General features: G+C 45.1%; 1 protein-coding gene and 1 long non-coding RNA gene across 11 annotated transcripts in view; one reads left to right on the forward strand and one right to left on the reverse strand.

Moving 5' to 3' along the window:
* Positions 1-1,659: 1,659 nt before the first annotated feature.
* robo1 (roundabout, axon guidance receptor, homolog 1 (Drosophila)) overlaps positions 1,660-22,362 on the reverse strand; it is a 302,907-nt gene continuing 282,204 nt past the window's right edge. For 6 of the 10 annotated variants that reach the window (XM_074640509.1, XM_074640505.1, XM_074640510.1 and 3 more), the window contains 11 exons: positions 18,666-18,708; positions 16,785-16,939; positions 14,393-14,779; positions 13,504-13,620; positions 11,237-11,426; positions 10,753-10,983; positions 9,482-9,987; positions 9,227-9,388; positions 5,965-6,240; positions 5,669-5,862; positions 1,660-2,902 (listed from right to left, as the gene is read on the reverse strand). In XM_074640509.1, coding sequence (XP_074496610.1) covers positions 2,888-2,902; positions 5,669-5,862; positions 5,965-6,240; positions 9,227-9,388; positions 9,482-9,987; positions 10,753-10,983; positions 11,237-11,426; positions 13,504-13,620; positions 14,393-14,779; positions 16,785-16,939; positions 18,666-18,708 — 2,276 coding nt within the window. In that variant the 3' untranslated portion in view covers positions 1,660-2,887. The remainder of the gene's footprint in view (positions 2,903-5,668; positions 5,863-5,964; positions 6,241-9,226; positions 9,389-9,481; positions 9,988-10,752; positions 10,984-11,236; positions 11,427-13,503; positions 13,621-14,392; positions 14,780-16,784; positions 16,940-18,665; positions 18,709-22,362) is intronic. The other 4 variants (XM_074640513.1, XM_074640508.1, XM_074640506.1 and 1 more) reach the window with 2 other exon arrangements.
* LOC141770683 (uncharacterized) lies at positions 12,917-13,496 on the forward strand. Its single transcript, XR_012594612.1, has 4 exons — positions 12,917-13,018; positions 13,160-13,286; positions 13,357-13,391; positions 13,429-13,496. It is a non-coding gene; the product is annotated as an uncharacterized LOC141770683 (long non-coding RNA).

The following is a 22,362-nucleotide window of genomic DNA, read 5'->3' on the forward strand; positions in this document are numbered from 1 at the left end:
CATTTTGATGGCATAGTATGACATGACATTTTGATGGCATAGTATACTATGACTCTTGTATGACATGTTTATGACATACTATACTATGACAATTTATGACATGGTGTAATGTGACTTTAATTACATTTTATGGCATGATATAGTATGGCATTTTATGACATACTATATTATGACTTTTTAATGACATTTGTATGACATACTACACTATGACTTCTATATGACATTTATATGACATATAAACCAACACTTTATGACATTATGTTACATACTACTCTGACTATTTTTATGACATTCTATACAATGACTTTTTAATGACATTTTATGGCATGGTATACTATGACATTTTTATGACACATTACTTTGACCTTTTAATTACATTTATATGGCAAAATATACTATGGCATTTTTAAGACATACTATAAAATGACTTTTTAATGAGATTTTTAACATACTATATTAGGACTTTTTAATTGCATTTTATCTCATGACCTGTTCATGATATTTTATGACATACAATACTATGAGTTTTTAATAACATTCTTATGACATATGACCTATTAATGACCTTTTCATGATATTATTATGACATTTTATCACATACTATACTATGACTTATAATAAGTCATTCAAACATTTATAACATATTGGAATTGATCATTTAGGTGTTCCTTATAGTGAGCACCTAAATAGTCTGGGTTAAATTGATCACTATAACCAAATGTTTTTTGTTGTGCATCATTTCTCATGCAGATTACCATCGAATTGACATTTGTATATCTATTACATGAATACAAAGTAATGAAATGGGCCGCTTCGCTATTTACTGGCTTGCTGTCAATTCTTCTACCTTTTCCCTCACCCAGGGTGAGGCATTGCCGTTTTTGGCCGGCTCTGCAGCGCGAGCGTGCATGCAGAACAGCGCCCCTTTGCCGGGGCTCCCGGTTCTCCTCGTTCCCTCACACATGGAGGGAGAGGAGCGCCGGTCTGCATGAGGGCGGCTTCACCCACAGAGCTTTCACCTTTGCATTTGTTTTTTTATTCAGAGAAAATTAATTTCCTTTTCCCGTTATGATATCAATGTGCATGCAGCATCAGCCACAGGTATTCAGCTGGAGAGCAGATGGTCTGCTCCGGTACAGTCTATGCATCAAGGTAGTAAAGTAAAAAACAAAACACAAATTAATTTAATGTCAGTTTAATGTAGTTTTAAAATGTTTTTCATTTAAAATGTTTTTCAATATGTTTTAATGAACGAAAAGACCCAAAATGGACACTGTAAGCGGACTACTTGACTACTATAAGTGAATTATTTAAACAGCATCTGTATAGGAGTGATTCTGTCCCCAAGTTTTTTTATACAAATAAGCGGTTTCCACTGTAATTGGCATATAAATTCTTAAGTTATGGCCAAAAACATGTTTTGTGAAATCAGTGACCTTGACCTTTGACCGCCAAATTCTAATCAGTTCATCCTTGAGTCCAAGTGGACGTATTGGGCCAAATTTGAAGAAATTCCCTCCAGGCGTTCCTGAGAGATCGCATTCACGACAACGGACAGCCCGAAAACATAATTCCTTTGGCCACGGCTGTTGTGAGGCATTAAAACAGACCAGCCTTATTCACTCAGAGAACGTTGACAAATTACCAAAGAAGCATGTATAGTTTGAACTTTTTTATTCATATTTTTTTAGTTCTTTTTACTTTTTTGCTTTACGAAACAAATGTTTGCAGATGTCCTATGAATAAACAACAGCACCCTTCCTCCTTAAAAATGGGGGTCAGTCACCACTGCTTTATCAAGAAAAGAGACTCTTCTTGTCCAATTACAACCTCTCCAGATTCCCAAAGTGACTCTTATTTCCTGTATTTGACATTCGTTTAAGTGCATTAGTAGACAACATAACCATTTCGATTAATGTGCAATAGCTGAGTTTATGGTCAATGCGAAAAGATATATACATTGCAGCTATGACTCACATTAACTGTCTTTCTACACTTGAGCTAGCATCAGAACTGGAGAGGGAGACAATCGCAACGCAAGGAGTCTCCTTTCAAGCACAGCCTTCGTAAACAGCAACCTTTACCTACATCATCGTCATCAGGATTAACTAGACTCTTTTGTCACCTGTTTTCCTCCAGTAAGACAAAAAGGTTAATAGATAGAATGGTTTAAAATAAAGTTTAGTGATTGTGCTTTTAAAACCAAAGTAAAACAAATAACAAACATTGACAACAACACGAAACATAACAGTGCATTACAAAAAACAAAATTAAAGAAGAAAAAAAAAATCCCAATGTGGCACTTTCTTGGGGCAGCTAAATAATATAGCAATTTACAACATGGATGGAAATGATAAAATAATAATTATATTTACTGGCATAATAAAATTAGAATTCACAAAATAAAACAAGGAAGACAAATTTGAGGTACCACAGTGGGTAAAACAAGAGGACATCATGTATACACGTATATTTACAGACAGTCCACCCCTCTCTGCTTGCAGCTATTGTATTACAGTAACGTCTGACTGTATGGGCCCTCCAAAGTTCTTGTTGAGGCAAGCAGAGTCATGTCAATGTCTGGAGTAGGATTTCACTCCATATTGCATTGGAATTAAACATAAATATACTACTGCGTATTTTGTTTTGAATGCACCATTCTTTTATCTTCAGACACTCTTTCCTTTTTTTTAAATGGACATAAAAAATGATAAGTTAGAAAAAAGAACATTTGTTTGTTTTCCAGATGTAAAGAAACACTACTGATGTACAGTATAATGGCAGCCAACGTGATGGTGAATTACTGAGATATTTAAAATTGTAAGAGAAACAATGGTGCTCCACTCTTGGAAAAATCAGTACAGTTCCTCGTTTCCTCCTCTGTTCTTCAGCTTTCTACCATCTAGGTAAAAAAACAAAACAAAAACATTTTGGTGAACATCCATCTTTAATAACTACAGTGATAAATCCTCTAGATATTAGCTTTTTGCAGATATGTAAGCCAATAAGTAACAACATACATAAATGTGGAGCTAAACAAAACAAATCTAAGGGATCCGTCTCAAGATTGTATTTTAAAAATTGCTATGGTCATTGTATTTTTTAAACTCTTAAATATCGATATCATCAGATCTGTTGAGTGATTGCCTGTGTACTTGATAATCTTTGACATACTATACTATGACTTTTTCATGACATGTACCCCGGTGACATTGGGAGCTGCGTTGCTGGGGATAATAGCTTCTGGTAGGATCTCACAAAAAAAAGTGGTCACAGGGGAGGTTTCAGAAAGAGTGGTAGCAACCCGCCTAGAAAAGGGAAACCGGGGCCCCCCTCTGAAGCAAGACCTGGGAGGAGAGCTCACTGGCAAGTGTCTAGTGGCAGGGTCTTGACACATGGGGCTTGGCCAATGTCGGCACAGCCCGAAAAATCGACATGGAGCGGCCGCCCTGTGGGATCACCACTTGCAGGGATAGGGGTTGGGTGCAATGTGAGCTGGGCAGCAGGCAAAGCGGGGACCTAGGCGTGCCTACTCCTGGTATTGCCGACTGTCTCTAGGGATGTGTAACGTCACCTCTCTGGCGGGAAGGAGCCAGAGCTGGTGTGGGAGGTGGAGTCGTATCAACTAGACATAGTTGGGCTGGTACTGGAACCAAACTCCTGGAGAGGCGCTGGAGGGTATGGGGATACTTACGAGTACCAGACTGAGCATGCTGTGTTCAAGTCCTCCACAGAGAACTGAGAGGAAGTCTCTGACTGTTGTTTGTGCGCATGTGCCAAACAGCAGCTCAGAGTACCCAGCCTTCTTGGAGTGGATACCCTGGGCCAAAGATCGATGATCGACTTTGTGGTTGTACCATCACATCTGCAGCCGTGAGTTTTGGACATTTGGGTGGAGCAGAGCAGATCTGTCAACTGATCACCACCTGGTGGTGAGATGGATCAGATGGTGGGGACGGCTGACGGACAGACATGGCACACCTAAATGTGTAGTGAGGATGAACGAACGTTTGGCTGAGGCCCCTGTGCTCAGCCAGGAATGTTTATTTTAGAGTGCTAGAAAGGAGGCTCCGACTGATTATCGGGTCAGGATGAGATTCAGTACCTCAAAGTCTGAGGCCATGGTTCTCTGCTGGAAAATGATGGGTTGCGCCCTCTGGGGTGGGAGGGAGTCGCTGCCCCAAGAGAGGGAGTTCAAGTATCTTGGGGTGGGGTGTTCACGAGTGAGGGTAAAATGAAGCGGGAGATGGACAGACAGTTTGGTGCGGCGTCAGCAGTTATGCTGGCTTTGTACCGGACTGTTGTGGTGAAGAGGGGGCTGAGCTGGAATGCAAAGCTCTCAATTTACTGGTCCATCTACGTTCTGACCCTCATCTATGATCATGAGCTTTGGGTAGTGACCGAAAGAATGAGATTGCGGACTGAAGTGGCTGAAATGACCTTCCTTCGTAGGGTAGCTGGGCTCAGCCTTAGAGATAGGGTGAGGAGCTCAGACATCCTGAAGGAGCTCAGAGTAAAGCAACGCTGCATCTTCTTGTCTGTCCTGGGAACGCCTCGAGGTTCACCAAGAAAACGTTGCAGGGAGTGGGAATTCTGAAATAGCCTGCTGCCCCCTGTGACTTATTTTATGACATACTACTATGACTTACTGACTTTTTAATACTGACTTTTTCATGACATTTTTATGACATCCGCCCGGCATCTCAGGAGGGGGAAACGGCCCAAAGCGTATGTATGCCAAAAGCGAGAGCTGTGTTCGGACTCGTTTCCGGTGGGGGTTGGCCTCCGCCGGGGCTGCGCTTTGTCATCAATCCTGTTCGTGATATTCATGGACAGGATATCGAGGTGTAGTCGGGGGGAGGAGGGTTTGCAGTTCAATGTGCTGAGGATCTCATTGCTGCTTTTTGCAGATGATGTGGTCCTGTTGGCATCATCGGTCTGCGACCTCCAGCACTCACTGGATCGGTTCACAGCCGAGTGTGAAGCGGCTGGGATGAGGATCAGTACCTCTAAATCTGAGGCCATGGTTCTCAGCAGGAAACCGATGGATTGCCTACTAGGGAATGAGTCCTTACCCTTGTTTGCGAGTGAGGGGACAATGGGAAGTGAGATTGGCCGGAGAAGCGGGGGCGGTATTGCATTCTCTTTACCGCACCGTGGTGATGAAAAGAGAGCTGAGCCGGAAGGCAAAGCTCTCGATCTACCGGTCAATCTTCGTTCCTACTCTCACCTATGGTCATGAGGGCTGGGTCATGATCGAAAGAACTAGATCTAACTAACTAACTAACTAACTACTTAACTAACGTTTGCAGTCACTCGGAGCACACTCTGGCACACACTGGACCGTTCCTAAATTCGGAGCAATGTTGGACTTTAACGTTACCGTTCCGTTATTCAGAGCAACTCACTCTCGGAGCGGCAGAGCGTACTCTGAGCACTTGAATGAAAGCATTAATGCCCATCTCCTGTTGGCATGAATATCTGGGCATCCCTAATAAGATCACATTTATTTTCCTTGCCCAAACACAGAGTTTACTGGTCGCGGGCAAGCGTTAATGTCAAGCCCTGCCTACAGTACCTGCGGCACTGTAGAAAAACGAGTATCATGTTCTCAGTATTTTCATGACAATCATGACATCCCTAAGTACTATAATATGCCATTTTGTACCTCAAGCTCTTCATCTCCTGGTTGGAAGGCCCCCGTGGTGTTGAGGCCCATGTCTGCAGGGTTCCTGCGGCCTCCTTCTCCTCTCCGCCGGCCCCCTGAGCCCCTGGAGGACATGGAGCTGGAGGAGCTTGGGTCCCGGGGGCTGTTGACTGTGGGGAACTGTGGTCGGCTATAGGGCAGAATGTCCTCTGAACCTGAAGGACAGAGATCAGTTGTTGGAGGAATTGAGACTTGCATAATCAAAAACACTGCACACGGCATTGAGGGATTCCCTCACATTGTATTTGTTGTTGTACCTGCGTGTTGGCGTGCCTTGTTGGCGGTGCTACCCTCATGTTTATTCCCTTTCCCTCCATGAGCTGTCTTTTGTCTCTCTTGAGCGTCTTTGCGTTCAGATGAGCTGGTTCTGGTGTCCGAGCCCTCTCTGGGCCGATAGCTCCCCGTTCCTCCTCTCTTATCTCGACCCTCTCCTGCTTTGGGGGAAATCACTCCCCGGCCCTCCAGGACTGCCTTGGAAGGGTGTGTAGGCGACTTAAGCCCTGCTGGAGGTGGGATGGGAGGAGGGGGGAGATCTGAAGGATAAACACAGGAAGTAAAAACACATTAACCACAGACATCAAAAACTAGGGTTTAGTTAATTGCACAAGACTGAGGAACACAAGTCTGTGTACTTTTGAACCTGTAGTGTGTATTATCTGTCACTCAGTTGTCTCACACCTGCAAGGTGATACACAAACACAGCTGCAGTGTGTGTACATACTGTACACATACTGTAGCCAAGCCGAACAGAAACTCCTCCGTGCAGACAGTAAACAGAACAGATGACATTAGAGAGGCCGAATCTGGCCAGAGAGTTATGAGATTTGAGCGAGAGGCAAGAGTGGAGGAAGAGGGGAGCATGACGGTCAGCAGCTGGCTCTCTGACCAGCTCCACTTCCCCTGTCCATGAATCAATGCTGCTTGTCCTTGAGCCATTATTCATATGAGGCGAGCCAGTGGGCCGCCTGGCCTCTCACACATCACACTGCCATCTAAACAAAACGCAGAGAGAAAAGCCTTGTCTGCATGCGATCAATGGCTTTTCATCTTCTAATCAGCTTCTGACCTGAAGGATGGTTTTGTCGGCAGCCAGATCCATAATCCACATGGGATTAGAAAGTTAATAAACATAGCAAGTGCCAACTCTTACACCTTGCTTGCATTCCGAAGGCTACCTTAGACTCTTAAGATTGTGGAACACTGGACTTTGTGGAGAATCAAAGCTTTTTTACACACGAAAAGGCTAATGGTGGCTAACAGGTGATGTCTTTGCTGCGTCTTGTTGGCGGAATCAGGCAGCTTCAATACACTCTTCTGATTATCCTCCACCTCCATCCACTCCTCCTGAATACAAAAGGGGGCCAGTCAATATCATACAGCAGAGAGGCGTCTGCAGTTTTTTAATATCTCTCTTGCCTCCTGAGTCCTGCCTCGGTCTGAGTCCGATCAATGCCACAGTCTGTGAGATATGGCTCACTACGAGGGAGGAGCAGAGCGCCTGTTAGATTTATGAGGAAATATCGCCGAGGACAGAGCTCAGGTCTGAAAAGTGTCTCTGGGCTTGCCAAGGAGGCTGTATTGGAAGACCTGGTGGTTAATTAGGCAGACGAGGCTGAGACGGATCAAAACAGACAGGAAAGGGTTAAGTTCAGAGAGGAGGTAGACAACGGCATTAGAGTCAAACACAATATGAGTCATGGGTGGAATATAACTTGGGAGTGTCCACATCCACTGTGCAAATGAGAGTGGAATGAGTAGGTCAGAGAGGGGTAAGGGGTGGGGAAGGGAGGCTGCTGGGGCGTAGAGGGGGGGGGGGGGGGTTGCTGGTCTTACTGCCGCCTTAACTGATGGTATTTATGTGTATTTATTGTGATGCTGTCTGGACGGTTAGAGAGACATCACATTATAGAAACACAGTAATACACAATATAGCATATAGTGTTTTCTGTCTTTACTGTCCTTTCAATTTCATGGAATCACCTTCCCTAACCTAACACCTCAGCACCAGTCTTCCAGACCACAGACGGGGTATGTAGGGTGGGGGTTGAAGGGAAGACAGGGGGGGGGGGGGGGGGGGGGAGGCAATAACCTCCAAATGAAAAACAATCCATTCAGATCAAATGCAATCAGCGGAGGACTGATGGACAGACAGAGCTGCAGAGCTGTCAGTCCGCCCCCTCGCTGCTCAAACAAAGACGGAGAACGGAGGAGAGGGGAGCACGGGAGAAGAGGAGAGAGTGGAGAGGGATGGAGAGATCACTCCAAAGGGAGGGGCAGCGGATGGGGAAGAAGCCAGGATGTAAGGATGATGGCAGGAGGCGGAGGTTCGGGGTGGGGGTGGGTTGGATTTTCTGCAGTGATATAGCTGGTCTGGCTCCCAGTGAGTTGGATATTAAATCTCCCTGTCAAGTGCTTCCAACACTCAAGGACACCTGACACTAAGAGGAGAGCCAGCTCTGGGACAGCACATACTGTACACAGCAGAGCGAGCGTTTGCAGATAAATAATAAAAATATATATATATTTCCACAAGATCAACGCGGAGAGGAAACAGCCAGAAGAAGTGGCTTTCCACTGGTAGGCCGTGTGTTCTAAAGAATGATGCTGTAAAAAGTCAATTGCTCTTTTACTTAGCAACATTAAAGCTTTTCCTTCTGTGTACAGCTGCTCCGGTATTTAGCCCCTGTTTGGTTTATGTTCGGCTCCTGCCGAGTGAAAGGTGGCACTTCACTATGAGCCACAGCACCTGGATCAATTTCATTAGTGGCTAAGAGTGGAGAGACATCCCAGTGTCAGCATAGCCAAGCTGGGCAGAGCTCCCCTGAGACCACCCCCACCCCCTCTCCACTCCTCCACTCCTCCCCCCCACGGCCCTGGCCTCCAGCCCACCGATCGCCCGATCTGTTCAGCACCGTCACAGATTAGGAGTGATGCCATGTATGCATGTGCATAAACACATGAAAGAAGATGATTAAAACTCTGGCTCACGGCACACCCATACTCAGTCATTTACAGACACTACATTACAGTCAACTGCACTTTTCCCTTCCATATCTGTAGAGGGAATAGAGGCAGAGTTATTGATACAAACTGGCCATCTGTGTACTTGTGGGATACAGCTAAACTGCTACGTGTCGGTCTCTTTACTCCTTTACTTTTACAGACAAACATACATACGTACCAAATACCAATTTAGAGTTTCTAACATATGGAATATTTTTGATAGTTGCAATATTTCAGACCTTTATCAGACCTATATTATACGCTGCAACATAAATTGAGATTATTTTCTATAAATTATACTCCAGGCCTGAAACGAAGGTTTACATAGTATTAAACACGATTTTTGTAGTTTGTAGCAACAATTTAGCTCACTTAATATCAATTATTTGGGTAGGAATCTACAACATGTAGTACATATCCAGCTTGCATGATTTTTAAAGGATATCTTTCATCATGAAAATTGTTTGAAATGTTAAATATTGTATATTTATAATAATGCAGTTTATTCATGTGTACCTTCATTGTAGGCTTCACGTCGCTGGTTCCCTGGATGAGCTGCAGGATGCTGTTTCTGCTTCTTAGGAGGCCTCCTGTGTACAGCTGCCATACTCATGCTACTGTCTGTAGACACCGGGCTGCCAGGACGGTGGCCTGATGGGTTTATTTGGTATTTTCGTGCTGAGAAAACAAACGGAGGAATTGTTTGCTTTACCATTCCTCAAATTTCTTGCAGAAAAAATTGTGTGTGGATGTGAACCATATAAAACCTACCTGAAGCTCCTCCGACTTCGTGGCCCAGTGTGTTGGGATATTTGGCCACCCTGAGGCCCGAATACTCTGCAGCTGCGGCGACTGCTTGAGCAAAGTCAGCGTCAGTGAAGAAGGATCCATCTGAAGAGCTGACGGCACTGGACCTGCCTGAAGAGACATTATCCTCTTCAGAAGCCGACCCCCATCCGTTGATCATGGAGCCGGTCACCGAGCTCTCCAGGTCGCCCATGCTGGACGCAGGCGTCTGTTCAAGCCCTCGTAGCAGCAACCTTCGCGGATGCATCTGGGGATGGTGGGGGTGTGTGTGGGGGTGGGTGTGGTGGTAGTGCATCTTGGCCACCTCTGCATCTGTCTCGTCACCTTCCTCCTCCTCTTCCTCCAATATATCCTCCTCATCCTCCTCCTCCATACCGTCAGTGTCCAAGGCCAACGGGCTGGTGATGTACCCATATGTGTGTGAAGGAGAGTGGGGCCTTGGAGGGGGTGGGGGGCTCACAGTGTGGCGCCTGCAAACAGGTGAGAAAGCCACAGTATCAGAAACCCATCATATTTTGGATATATGATGTACAAGAAGTCAAATCCACCGGCCACTTATCATGGGACCATACTGCTGATTTTGCATTTGTTAGACAATTAACTACAAATCACATGTATTTTACATTGACTGATGATTTTCTGAAGTACACTTAAGCACATTAAACAATATTTGAGAGTTTATTGCAATGTTGTCCAGATATCAGACCCAGAAAAAATAACAACAATGATTTGAATTGGATTTCTTACTTTAAAAAGGTTTCAGTTTGGCAATTTAATCACAAATTTATGAAGCCTCCATTTCTTTGAGCACTAACAATAACAAGTACCAGCTCACAGCTGGATTACCACACAATTATGATATTACTTTGACAAAAAATACATTTTAGACCTTGACGCATAAACTTATTTCAAACAACTTTCAAATCACTGCAAGTGGATTTTTATGCAGTACCGAAATGAGCTGAAACAAATGGCTCCCTTGAAGGTAAGAAATCAATCTGAAACCTAAGATATTATTTGAAAAATGGCCAACTATATTGCACAGAACTGTGCAATATAGGATTTGAAGTTAATGGGCTAAAACATTGAAAACAGTAGTGAATTTCAAATACTTGGGAGATTGTGCTTCTCCATGAGGCTTTAAAGAATAGATATATTTCCTGAACATCTTTACACAGGCTGACCACCCTTATTTTGCTTCTCGTCACGCTATTGGACGTTATGCCAGTGTGTACCTGCGTTCATGGCTGTCAGGTGCGTCCTGGAGCATCGGCTGCATCTCCTCCTGGGGTGAAGGGGTGAGAGTGGCTGTGGACTGGTGACTGTAAGATACAGCTGCAGGGGAAGAAGCTGCCCCTCGGACGGGGGGAGTGGGCCCCCTCTCCATCTCCTCTTCCTCTTCCAGCTCATCCGGCTGCAGGTACATGTGAGAGGGGGGCATGGGGCACTGCATGTCTGGTTCACAGCTGCAAACAGAGGGAAGCAAGCCTCGTTAGCGTCATATCACTCACAAAAAACATGAATGTTTTCATATACAGAAGCCAGGAAAACATAAACTAAATTCATTCATATTCATGGCACCCTTCTATCAAGGTTTGACATGAGCCTAGCACTAATAGATAGAAAACCCTTGGGGGCAAAATGCTCGCAATGAGGGAGAGAAACAGACAGGAAAGGCATAGAAAATTGAACTAGTATTTAAATATAGTGTGTGCGTGCCTGTCAGGTTGTCTGTGTCTTTGTGTCTGCGCAGACATGTCCCACCTTTCTTCCATCGATAGAGAGTACTCCTCTGTGCTCCGACTTGGGGGTGGGTTTGCAGGGGGAGGGGGCAGAAGGTCAGCCCAATTCATTGTGCTCTGTTTGGGTAGTTTGGGGGTGCGCACTCCCTTCTTCTGACCCTGACTCCCTGCTCACAAATGACAAACAAAAAGCACTACGTCAGTCGCAAGACACCTACAGACACACATACTCATATGTGCTCTGTTTCTGAAAAACACATCAATTATTAATGTTAAAGAAATCGCAAGATAATGAGTAAGGAATTGACAGCAGATAAAATGCATTAACAAGACTGGCTAACAAAGAAAAGATCATTTTACATGCGAGAGTGCAAAGGCTAATGCAACCCTCCACTTTTATGCAAGTGTGCACACATACCTCTCAGCTATTAAATGATGGGAAATACTATAAAACACAGCCATTTCCCTACAGCAGTATTACCAAGTACCAAGAGGAAAGGTAGAAAAAAAAGGGCCCAATTAATACCAAACTATTAGAATTGTGAACCAATGAGCTGTGAGGTGCAGCGAGCACTAAAGGCTTCTCCTTAATGGCTTGAACTTCAAACGCAATATCAGAATGAATACATGGCATTAAGGTGGCAGTGTTGCATGCCGTCTGCAATGTGTTATCATTTGTCCTTGTCCGCAGACAGACATTGAGGCCCTGATGAAATTAGGCTGCTCCATACTGGAATTAAAAGAAAGCCTATTAACGGAGAAACAGGGAAATTAAATAGAAAGCAGGAAAACAAAATGAAAACAGTATTAATATAAAAAAAGGCTCCTTTTATCGAATTTGCTTTAAACATTCCTTGGATGACATTGCACCCAGAAAACAACAAAAGGCAAGAGCAAATGCCTGGCATGGTGCTCATGTCTTTGTTTGGAGGCATTGTTGTCAGTTTCCTCTTCTGTTTTTGTTCTGCAATTTTCCACTTTCTGAAGACATCTCCCTTTCAATTTCTCTTCAAGATAGGCTGACACGCAAATTAATCAAATTATCATTTTAAAGCATGCATTATTAGCGTCTCAAAGTGATTTATTGCTTTTGAGCAATACTGGGATTTTCAAACGGAGCTGGGGGGTGTATGTGATTATATGCTTCACAATAACAATAAGCTGGGAAAATCTGGCAGTTAAATTAAAAAGAGGAAAAATATCTAGCACAAAACTCCAAACAAACGTTGAGAGAGAGAAAGAGTTGCGTGTTGATTTAAAAACATTTTAATGACCAAAAAGGCTTCATTTAATTTGAGAAATAGATCAACAATTACAAAAACATGTTCAACATGTATACAGTCTATTTGCATATTTAAAAAGGGTCCCCAAGGAGGAGGATGTGCTGCTGAGATTGGCTTTACAGCTTTTCCTGGATTGTGCTATTGACATGTTTCAGAAATGGTATAGTATAGTATGTCGAACAAATGCAATTTAAAGTCCTAATATAGTCATAAAAAGTCATAGTATAGTATATATAGTACATCATTAAAAAAGTAAAAAAATCCTAAAATACAATGTCATTAAAAAGTCATAAACAAGGCATAATATAGTTTGTCATAAAAAAATCATAGTATAGTATGTCATAAAAGGTCATAAAAACATCATAGTATAGTATGTCACAAAAATGCTATTAAAAGTCAAAACGGTCATAAAAAAGTCATAGTATAGTATGTCATAAAAGGTAATAAAAAATTCATAGTATAGTATGTCTTAAAAGGTCATAAAAAGTCATAGTATAGTAGGTCTTAAAAGGTCATAAAAAGTCATAGTGTAGTATGTCATAAGAGGTAATAAAAAAGTCATAGTATAGTATGTCTTAAAAGGTCATAAAAAGTCATAGTATAGTATGTCTTAAAAGGTCATAAAAAGTCATAGTATAGTATGTCATAAAGGGTCATAAAAACGTCATAGTATATTATGTCACAAAAATGCTATTAAAAGTCATAACGGTCATACAAAAGTCATAGTATAGTATATCTTAAAAGGTCATAAAAAGTCATAGTATAGTATGTCTTAAAAGGTCATAAAAAGTCATAGTATAGTATGTCTTAAAAGGTCATAAAAAGTCATAGTGTAGTATGTCATAAAAGGTAATAAAAAAAGTCATAGTGTAGTGTGTCATAAAAGGTAATAAAAAGTCATAGTGTAGTATGTCATAAAAAATGTTGTTTTGTTTTTCCCTTCATGCCCCAACCTTCTTACCGGAGGTGCTACTGCTGCCTCGGTCGGAGCTGTTGTAGGAGCCTCCAGTGTGGCTGTCGTGGGTCTGGTTGTAGGGGATGGTAGCTGGCATTGGGCTGTCACCTCCTCTGTAGCGGTCTGATGGTGGGGACAATGGAGTGTTTGGTTAGTGCGGCCCCAGGCAGACATCTTACCAACTCAAATACTTTCAAGCGAAGCATCCACTTTGTAACGAACAAGGAAATGAAGGATGGCATTTTATCAGTAGTACCAAACCACTTCACAATGGAAATGTGAAACGATGTATACCATGAAATGACATAACACTGAGCACAGAGTGTACGGTGTTACACATGACAAGATGCATGCAGTTCATGCTTCATCATTTTCAGGTTAGTATGTGAACACATGCAACATCTGCACAGAAACTCAATCCCAAAACTATCACACCAGATGTGGTACCCCCTCTGCAGGCACAACAAGGTGATGATAGCTTTGTTCAAAGCAGTTAAAGATCCAAGAGTTATCTTTGTCTTTCCTTTAGAAATCGGACACCAAAGATAAACACTCACACCTGCCTCCATCACAAAAAGACAGATACCGTACAGCGACAGCAATTCAGGCCTGGCCAACACTTAGCGGCAAAGATTGTACATGATTGCATGGAGGGTGATGAGGGGTTACATGAATGCCATACAGACAGGCAGAAAGAAAAAGCGATGACGCTTATGATGACTGAAAAGGAGCGAGACAGAACCAAGGGAAATATGAGCATGAAACTCTTCTACAGGCTTCCACAGTGAGGCTGAAAGAGCCGGGAGAGGAGAGAACAGAGGGGGGAAATCAAGTGGAGGAAGATCATGGCTCGGAGATGACCTCTTTAGCCATGGCTGCTACTCCACACACTCACCCTTGTTCAGCTTGTTTTGCTCCATGATGTTGTACTGCAGCTGGGAGCCCATTTCCTGCTTCTGCTGATGGACTGAGGTGGGCTTCCAGCAGTGTTTTTCATTCATCTCCCCTCCACCCAGGAGTCCTCCTCCACTCCCTCCGGTTCCTCTGTCGGCGTTCACGTTGTTGCCCATGATGGAGGACTGGATGAGCTGGGTGGTGGCGTACGGCGTCGGCTGGCCCCCCGGGCCCACGAAGCGGCCATCTTTCAGGTTTGGGCTGTTGAAGGTCTTCATCTCATTGATCTTGTTGGACAAGTCTACATCTCCGTAGACTCCTGACTCTGGCACTATGAGGTTGGTCTGCTTGTTTTCCATCTGGTTGTTATAATTGGCGATGCAGTCGGCTGGAGAACATGAGGAGGGTATTTAGTCAATCTCGTCTACTGCTGATCAGCTTAGGAGCAGTATGCCAGCTTGGTAAAAGCTTTGAAACAGTAAGGCATCATCTGATCTACTGTAGAGATCAAAGCATTTATTTGAGGAAGACATTTACATAATAATTCCAAGCTTTTGAAAGCGGGACACCAGAGGGACATTTCTATTTCTGTTCTCAGTTTGATTTGCCTAACGATGATCTACTTTAGGTGAGTGACACAGGTGGTATTACACCTTTCTCGCTCAGCCTCCTCTCAGTCTCATCCATGACTCAATGTGGGTGTCATCTCTGTTCTTTTCCATCTGACGGTGGGAGCATCTCTGCTCATTGAGAGGGACAGAAAGGCATGTCTGTATCAAAGACCTGGAATGAGGCGCGCAGAAAAAGCACAGCTCCACTAACAGATCCAATTTTCCCTGGCTCATAAAATATTCAAATCCTCCAGCAGATCTGAGAGCCAGCTTTGCGGTTAAAACCAAGGACGGCCATAGGTGCACGCCGCCGCCGCTCGCCTCACATTTCAGCGGCACAGAACAGCTCGACACTTCAAAGGTTGACGCGTGAAGGCGCCCCTATGGCTGAAATAAAGGGACATTAACTCCTATTTCTTTGCTCTGTCAACTAGTCAGTGATCCTGTTAATGTTCACAGAGTTTAGGTTTGGCACACACACAAAGCATGCGTCTGGCAAGCTCCTTAGTGTCATACAGCGGGGTGTCATGCGAGGAGCGAGGGCTGCCTTTAGCCTGTTATTCCCTGTTAAACATCTCACACCGTGTTTAGGTCGAGCTGAAAACGTCAACCTCCGACGGGTGATTAGCACAAAGAAAGAACTAAATGTGATGACTATAAAGTCCACAAAATGAATTATTAATCCTCTTTGGGAAAGGTTTGAAGTAAGGAGAAACTATTGAATGGCTGGATGGATATTAGGCTGAACAGCTGGATAGGAATTATGGGCTGCCCTGAAAGGCATGGTCCCAAAGTGCATAATTTAGAACATTTCATTGCAGTCCAAGTTTCCAAGGATAGGGTTGTTTAAGACTTGGGTCACAGCGCAAAATTAATAACTAAGTCCTGTGTCATCCAAGCTGATATTTTTGGCTGCAAGTTTTACTCTGTTCTCTTTTCAGATAAGTCACCGTGTGTGTGTGTGTGTGTGTGTGTGTGTGTGTGTGTGTGTGTGTGTGTGTGTGTGCATACAATAATGTATATAGTAGTGTATTAGATTTTGAGGCCAAATTTGCTCCCTTTGTTGACAACTGCACTAGTGCTGAATAAACTAAAAGGCCACCTGGTGGTGTTCCATACATCTCTTTCCCTTTTCTCGTCTCCACCAACAGTATCCTACATTCACGCTCTCGACCTCCGCTCATACATTTCAGCGTATGTTTTAGCATATACTTATTCGCCATCACTCCTTTCTCCCCCTTTCCATCTGCTCCTCCAGGTGCACCTTTCTCCCTCTATCACTCTCTCCTCCTCTGCTTCTGGCCACCGTCTGCAGTCCAGCCTTGACCTCTTCGCCCGCTGCACATTTCTTAAATAACTGAGCACTTAAGGGAAATTACATTACCGGCTATAACAACAGTATGGAAATCAGCAGAGCAATTCGATTAGCGACAGAGTAGAGCCATAAGCCCCTCTCAGTGCGCTCCTTTTATTTCCTGCCTAAAACAGCTACTACTTTAACCTCCGATAAATCAAACACACAAGCACACAGCCTCTCTTAATCCTAATATTTCTTCAGGTTTTTTTTTTCTTGTGGAGACCCATAGAAAGGAGAGATACACAGAACAACTCTCCAGGGAGCTAACCCAGATATCACATTTTACTTCCTCTTGCACTGCAGATTCCCCCAGCGCCTACGTTTCTTATCTCTACGGTTATTTCGTCAAGGACTGCATCATTGCGTTTGAGGGGAGCGTTTGCTTTGGTTGTTGCCTACGTACGGGGAGTGTCGGTGGTACGTACCTGGGCGGCTGTATGTTGCCAGGTTGCTGTCGCTGTTGCCATTGCCTGCAGTACAGCAGTTGATGCTGCAGTCATTGTGGTTGGAGCAAGAGTTGGGCCATGTGTCTGCCAGCCAGGGCTGAGTGGCAGATTCCCCAATGTTTAGCAAACCAGGCCTGGAAAAAAAAGAGACCAAATGGTTAACAATACTAAGAGACTAAGCCAACACCACAATGACATTTATGTGAATGAACTAAAAACACCCACAGTAACATAATATTTGAAAGAGAAGATTATGTAGAGTTTATTTATACAGCAGCTGAGAATAGGAAAAATCCGGCTTTAGTACTTTTTGCCTTTTGGCCACACACACACACACACACACACACACACACACACACACACACACACACACACACACACACACACACACACACACACACACAGAGGCCCAGGGAGCACATTAGAAAAAAAGCCCAGCTAAATAGATTGTGTGTGCTCGACTTGGCCACAGCCGATGACACTTTCCCTGAGCCCTCATGAGCATTAGCGAACTGCCTGGATTAGACAGCCAGATATAATTCACTCCCAATGTTGCGAAATGCGCGTCCTGAACAGCCAGTGAACCCAAAGTAGATTCCATGATGTCACACAACATCTCTATCATTTAAAAAAAGCTGTACAGAAGGCAGGGAGTGAAACTCGAGCCCCAGAAGAGAAACCAGTCTTTCACATCATCGCCTGGCCATTCATCTCCATTGTTTCCATGTCCTGCTCCCATTTCTTCTGCTTTAATCCCAATACAATACGAGATCACTTGTTCAACAGGATACCACTGTACAACCTGACCTCAGGCCAACCATGGAGTGTTAAAAGAGCTGAGAGTAATAAATCGCCTCCTATTGCTCCTGAAATTAATCAATCTAGCATACAAAGAGAACGTAGGCTACTCTACCAGCGCCATATACTGTTTCACTATTCAAATCTCCACAGTACCACTTCCCAGTTTGCATATTCCCAACACTGAATTAGCATTGAATTACGTTTCCTCATTCCCTCTCAAATGACTCATTTCTTGGATTCATTTTGGGTAATGAACACATTTGTCTTGTACAGCCAAACACAATCTCACAATAGCTCCTCAATCACCCCGGCGGTTGCATGTTGATATTGAATGGCCATTGTCTTTGTGCAGAGCTGACACAGCCATGCTGCGTATGGGATTCAATCATAGAACCGGATAATAGAATGAATATGGATTTACTGCTGATGGCTCGAAGCTAACTACTCATTCACACATGAACAACTCACACTAATGTACACTTAGAGTCAGTACTGTGTAAAGAGAGGGCAACAATTCAATACATATTTTTATCTCAATTTTCACTATTTCCGAGCTGTATGAAAACATGCCAAATGTCATAGAGTGGATGTATAAATGAGTGGTAGCAAGTGCACTGTTGGTGCACAATGCACCATTCCACAACATGAAGAGGTCTGCCGCTACTGCTGTGTGTGTGTGTGTGTGTGTGTGTGTATGTATCTCCATTAATGTTTTTGGGTGAGGCTACGGCACAGCCTTGTGGTCGGATGTGGCTCTCCACCACATAGGACGAGGATGGGCTCCTGGCAGACTACATGGGGCTTTGTTCCTGTTATCATAACATATTTAATGCACCTCCTGTCCTTACCCCTCTTCAGCTCTCTGCTGCCTAAGAAAGTCACAGCACTCCCCCTAGTGTTCGTTGGAAAAAAGTACACTTGCCCAACCCTACTCGTCTGCTCAGGAGGTTTAACATCCTGCTCTATTTGTTAAGAATCATCATTCAAATTCCCAAAATGGGTTTAATATTTGAAATGTTATCATACAAAATAAAAATAATAAATAAATGAACTCCTTACCTTCCAGCGCTGCTTACACCCTCTCCTCCTCTCTGATATGCCACTGAAAAGAGAGAAAAGAATGACTTTCCAACATGATTTCACCACTATTACTACTGTCATCACATCGTCTTTGCCATTGTCATACAAGGTCAAATTATTAATTTGATTTTGAATTGTCATATTTTGCGAGCGATGATGGGAAAGCCACTTCTCACGAGTGTGTGCGTGTTATTGTATCAGTTCAAGTGAGCATGTAAATGAATGTGTGTGGCAAAATTTCGGCTGAGTCACACACACATACAGCAACAGGAGCAGGAGGAGGATATGTAAGAGGCTTATGAAGAACAGAGATGCAGAGCTCTTTGGTTGTCTGGCTCAGGTTCAGCGTGTTTGAAGCTCCGCGCGCTGAAAGTTGGACTCTTTCAAGGAGCTCTAAGCTGCCGGTGTGTGAAGGGGAGATAAACTTCCAACTTTAATTACAATCTCTTCCCTGAGAGGAGAGGAGGTGGAAGAAGAAGGGGTAGGTCGGAACTTAGCTATGTCAATTCCCTGTCTCTTTTTCAAAACAGGAAGTGTGGTTTTGGCCTCCACATGCAGCCAGGGGAGCTCTTAGATTAACTCTCTCTAACGCAAAGCAAAGTGTCACAATCTAATTCTAGATTCAAATCAGAATAAGGCACTGTAACGTTCTACTTTGATACTGGGTACCAGGGCAGGGAAGTTCCTTCTTAAAGAGACAGAAACCACAAAGCGTGTGATTCACCTGAAAGATTTCCAGCAAATCATGAAACAAACTACTAAATCATTCTACCTGATTGCACGCCTCGAGGCAGACAGGAAAAACACCGCTACTGTTTATGTACGACCTCTGCACAGACGGGATCAGCCAGTGTAACCACGAACACAAACTGTACAGTATTGTCTCTCTTGCTTTCCTTCTCCTGCTATCACTTTTACTTCCTTTCACCCCTGCACTAAGAACGATAGTTACGAATGTAACTACGGTTCTATGAATCCTGGATGACCGCCAGAGGCAGTGCTTCAACACTGAATATCTTCGTCTCGCACATGCGCAGGTCGAGTATTAATATCAACAAAGTCACGTGTGACCTCGGATGACCCTGGTTAGGTATAAGTTCCGGTGTCATCCACGAGATCAGTCCTACAGAATCTTCTCGCGGGATCACGAGATTCTGAGTGACTAAGAACTCTGGCGGTCATCCAGGATTCATAGAACCGTAGTTACATTCGTAACTATCGTTCTATTTCATCCTTACTGACCGCCAGAGGCAGTGCTTCAACACTGGATGACTTATAACAACAGAGTCACGAGGAATCCTCGAGTACATACCCCATAAAGATGAAGCAGAGGAACTCGGCTGAAGGACCACGCCCAGTGGATGGGGGGTGGCCACATTGACTCTATAATATCTGAAGAATGTGCTCGGTGACGTCCCTGAGGCCGCGGCACATATGTCCTCCAAGGGGACCCCTCTCAGGGTTGCCCATGATGTGGAAACACTCCTGGTAGAGTGGCACCTTACTGTGGATGGAGGAGAACGGTCATTCACCTTGTATGCATGGGAAATCACTTCCACGATCCAGTGGGACAGGCGCTGCTTTGAGAGCGCACAGCCCTTCTTGGGACCGCCGTAACAGATAAAGAGTTGCTCTGACCGCCGTATGCATGCGGTGGCTTCTACATAGGCTCTAAGGGCCCGCACTGGGCATAACAGCCTTGCCCTCTCCTCCCCATCTCCTTTAGGGGGTTGAAACTGGGCAAGCCGAATAGGCTGATTGTGATGTGATCGTGACAGCACCTTAGGGAGGAACGCTGTATTTGGCCACAAAGTGACACCTGAGCCATCTGAGTTCCACCTCAGACGTGAATTGTTCACTGACAAGGCATGTAGCTCGCCTACACGCTTTGCAGAAGTGATGGCAAGGAGAAATGAAGTTTTGGCCGACAGCCACCTCAGCTCTGCCTGTACTAAGGGTTCAAAGGGAGGCAAGCATAGAGCGTCCAGCACCGGGGGCAGGTCCCATGCGGGAGCCCTCGGAGTGCTCGGGGGACGCAGCCGCAGAGCCCCTTTTAAGAAGAGAGACACAAGCCTGTTGCTCCCCACAGTGTTATTATCGACCCTATCGTGCTGCGATGAAATAGCAGCCACATACACCTTCAGTGTAGATGGAGACCGGCCACCTTCCAGGAGGGACTGCAGAAACTTCAGAATTGTAGGCACCGAGCAATGTACTGGGTCCTCTTTCTGAACTGTACACCATTCAGAGAACAACTTCCACCTGTTCTCGTACTGCAAATGGGTAGATGGTGCTCTGGCATTCAGAATAGTCTTTCTGACGGGCTCTATGCAATCAGTCAGCATTGGGTCGGGCCCTCCAGCGGCCAAACCCACAGCTGAAGGCGGCTGGGGTCGGGATGCCAGATCTGACCCCCCAGCTGAGATAAGAGGTCTGTCCTGCTGGGGAGGCGCCAGGGCGTCCCGCAGCAGAGTCTGTGCAGCAGTGAGAACCCTATCCTTGCTGGCCAGAAGGGGGCCACCAGGAGAAGTCTGTGGCCCTGCTGAAACACTCTGAGAAGCGTTGGTAGGATCAGAGGGAACGGTGGGAAGGCATAGAGGAGACTCTCTGGCCACGTGTGAGCCAGAGTATCTTGACCTAGAGGGCTAGTCTTCTCCCTCAAGGAGAACCAGAGGAGGCAGTGGGTTGACATCTCTGAGGCAAAGAGATCCACCTCTGCTCTGCCGAAGAGACTCCATATGTTGTGCACCACCTGTGGGTGAAGGCGCCCCTCCCCCGGCGGGGGTTTGTGACGGGAGAGGAAATCTGCGACAAGGTTCCGTTCCCCTGGCAAATACATTGCCCGTAGGCTGGTCAGGCGAGAGGCTGCCCATGTCAGGAGAGCCTGGGATGTCTGCAGCAACCTTGCAGATTAGCCTGCACGTAGTTCCAGCACATTGACATGCTCTGTGCGGTCCAGAGCAGACCACTGTCCCCGAGCAGTCTTGTTCTGCCACACTGCACCCCACCCAGAGAGGCAGGCATCTGTTGTGACGGTCTCTCTGCGGGATGGAACGGAGCCCATGGGCACGCCCTTTTCCAAGTACGCTCTCTCCCTCCATGGGGATAGAGCGAGAAAGCACTGTTGAGACACCTTTATCTTCTTGTGCCTGTGCCGCTTGGCGTCCAAGTGGAGGCTGTTCAACCATCTCTGCAGAGGGCGCAGTGAAAGCAAGCCCAAGGGAACGACAGCTGAGGCAGCTGCCAGTTTGCCCAGCAGGCGAAGAAACAGAATGTGGGGCAACGACCTGCCCCCTTGGAAGATGTGAAGGTGGTGGAGGATGTCGTCCACACGCTGAAGTGACGGACAAGCCCTCATAGTGACTGTGTCCAGAGCCATACCAATAAAGGTTATGCTCTGGGAGGGGTTCAGAGAGCTCTTCTCCAAGTTCACCCCGAGACCCAGCTGGGTCCTGTGGGAGAGAAGGAGGGCCGTGTCCCGGGCCGCCTGAAGCGGGGATGGCGCACAGATCAGCCAATCGTCTAGATACGGCAGGATCTTCATGCCGCGTGACTGCAGGGGCGAGAGGGCCGCCGCAACGCACCTGGTGAATACTCGTGGGGGACAGGGAGAGTCCAAATGGAAGCACCCTGAACTGAAATTGACGGTTTTGGAAAACAAAACGAAGAAACCTCC

The sequence above is a fragment of the Sebastes fasciatus genome, chromosome 7 (assembly GCF_043250625.1).
Source record: "Sebastes fasciatus isolate fSebFas1 chromosome 7, fSebFas1.pri, whole genome shotgun sequence".
Classification (NCBI taxonomy): Eukaryota; Metazoa; Chordata; class Actinopteri; order Perciformes; family Sebastidae; genus Sebastes; species Sebastes fasciatus.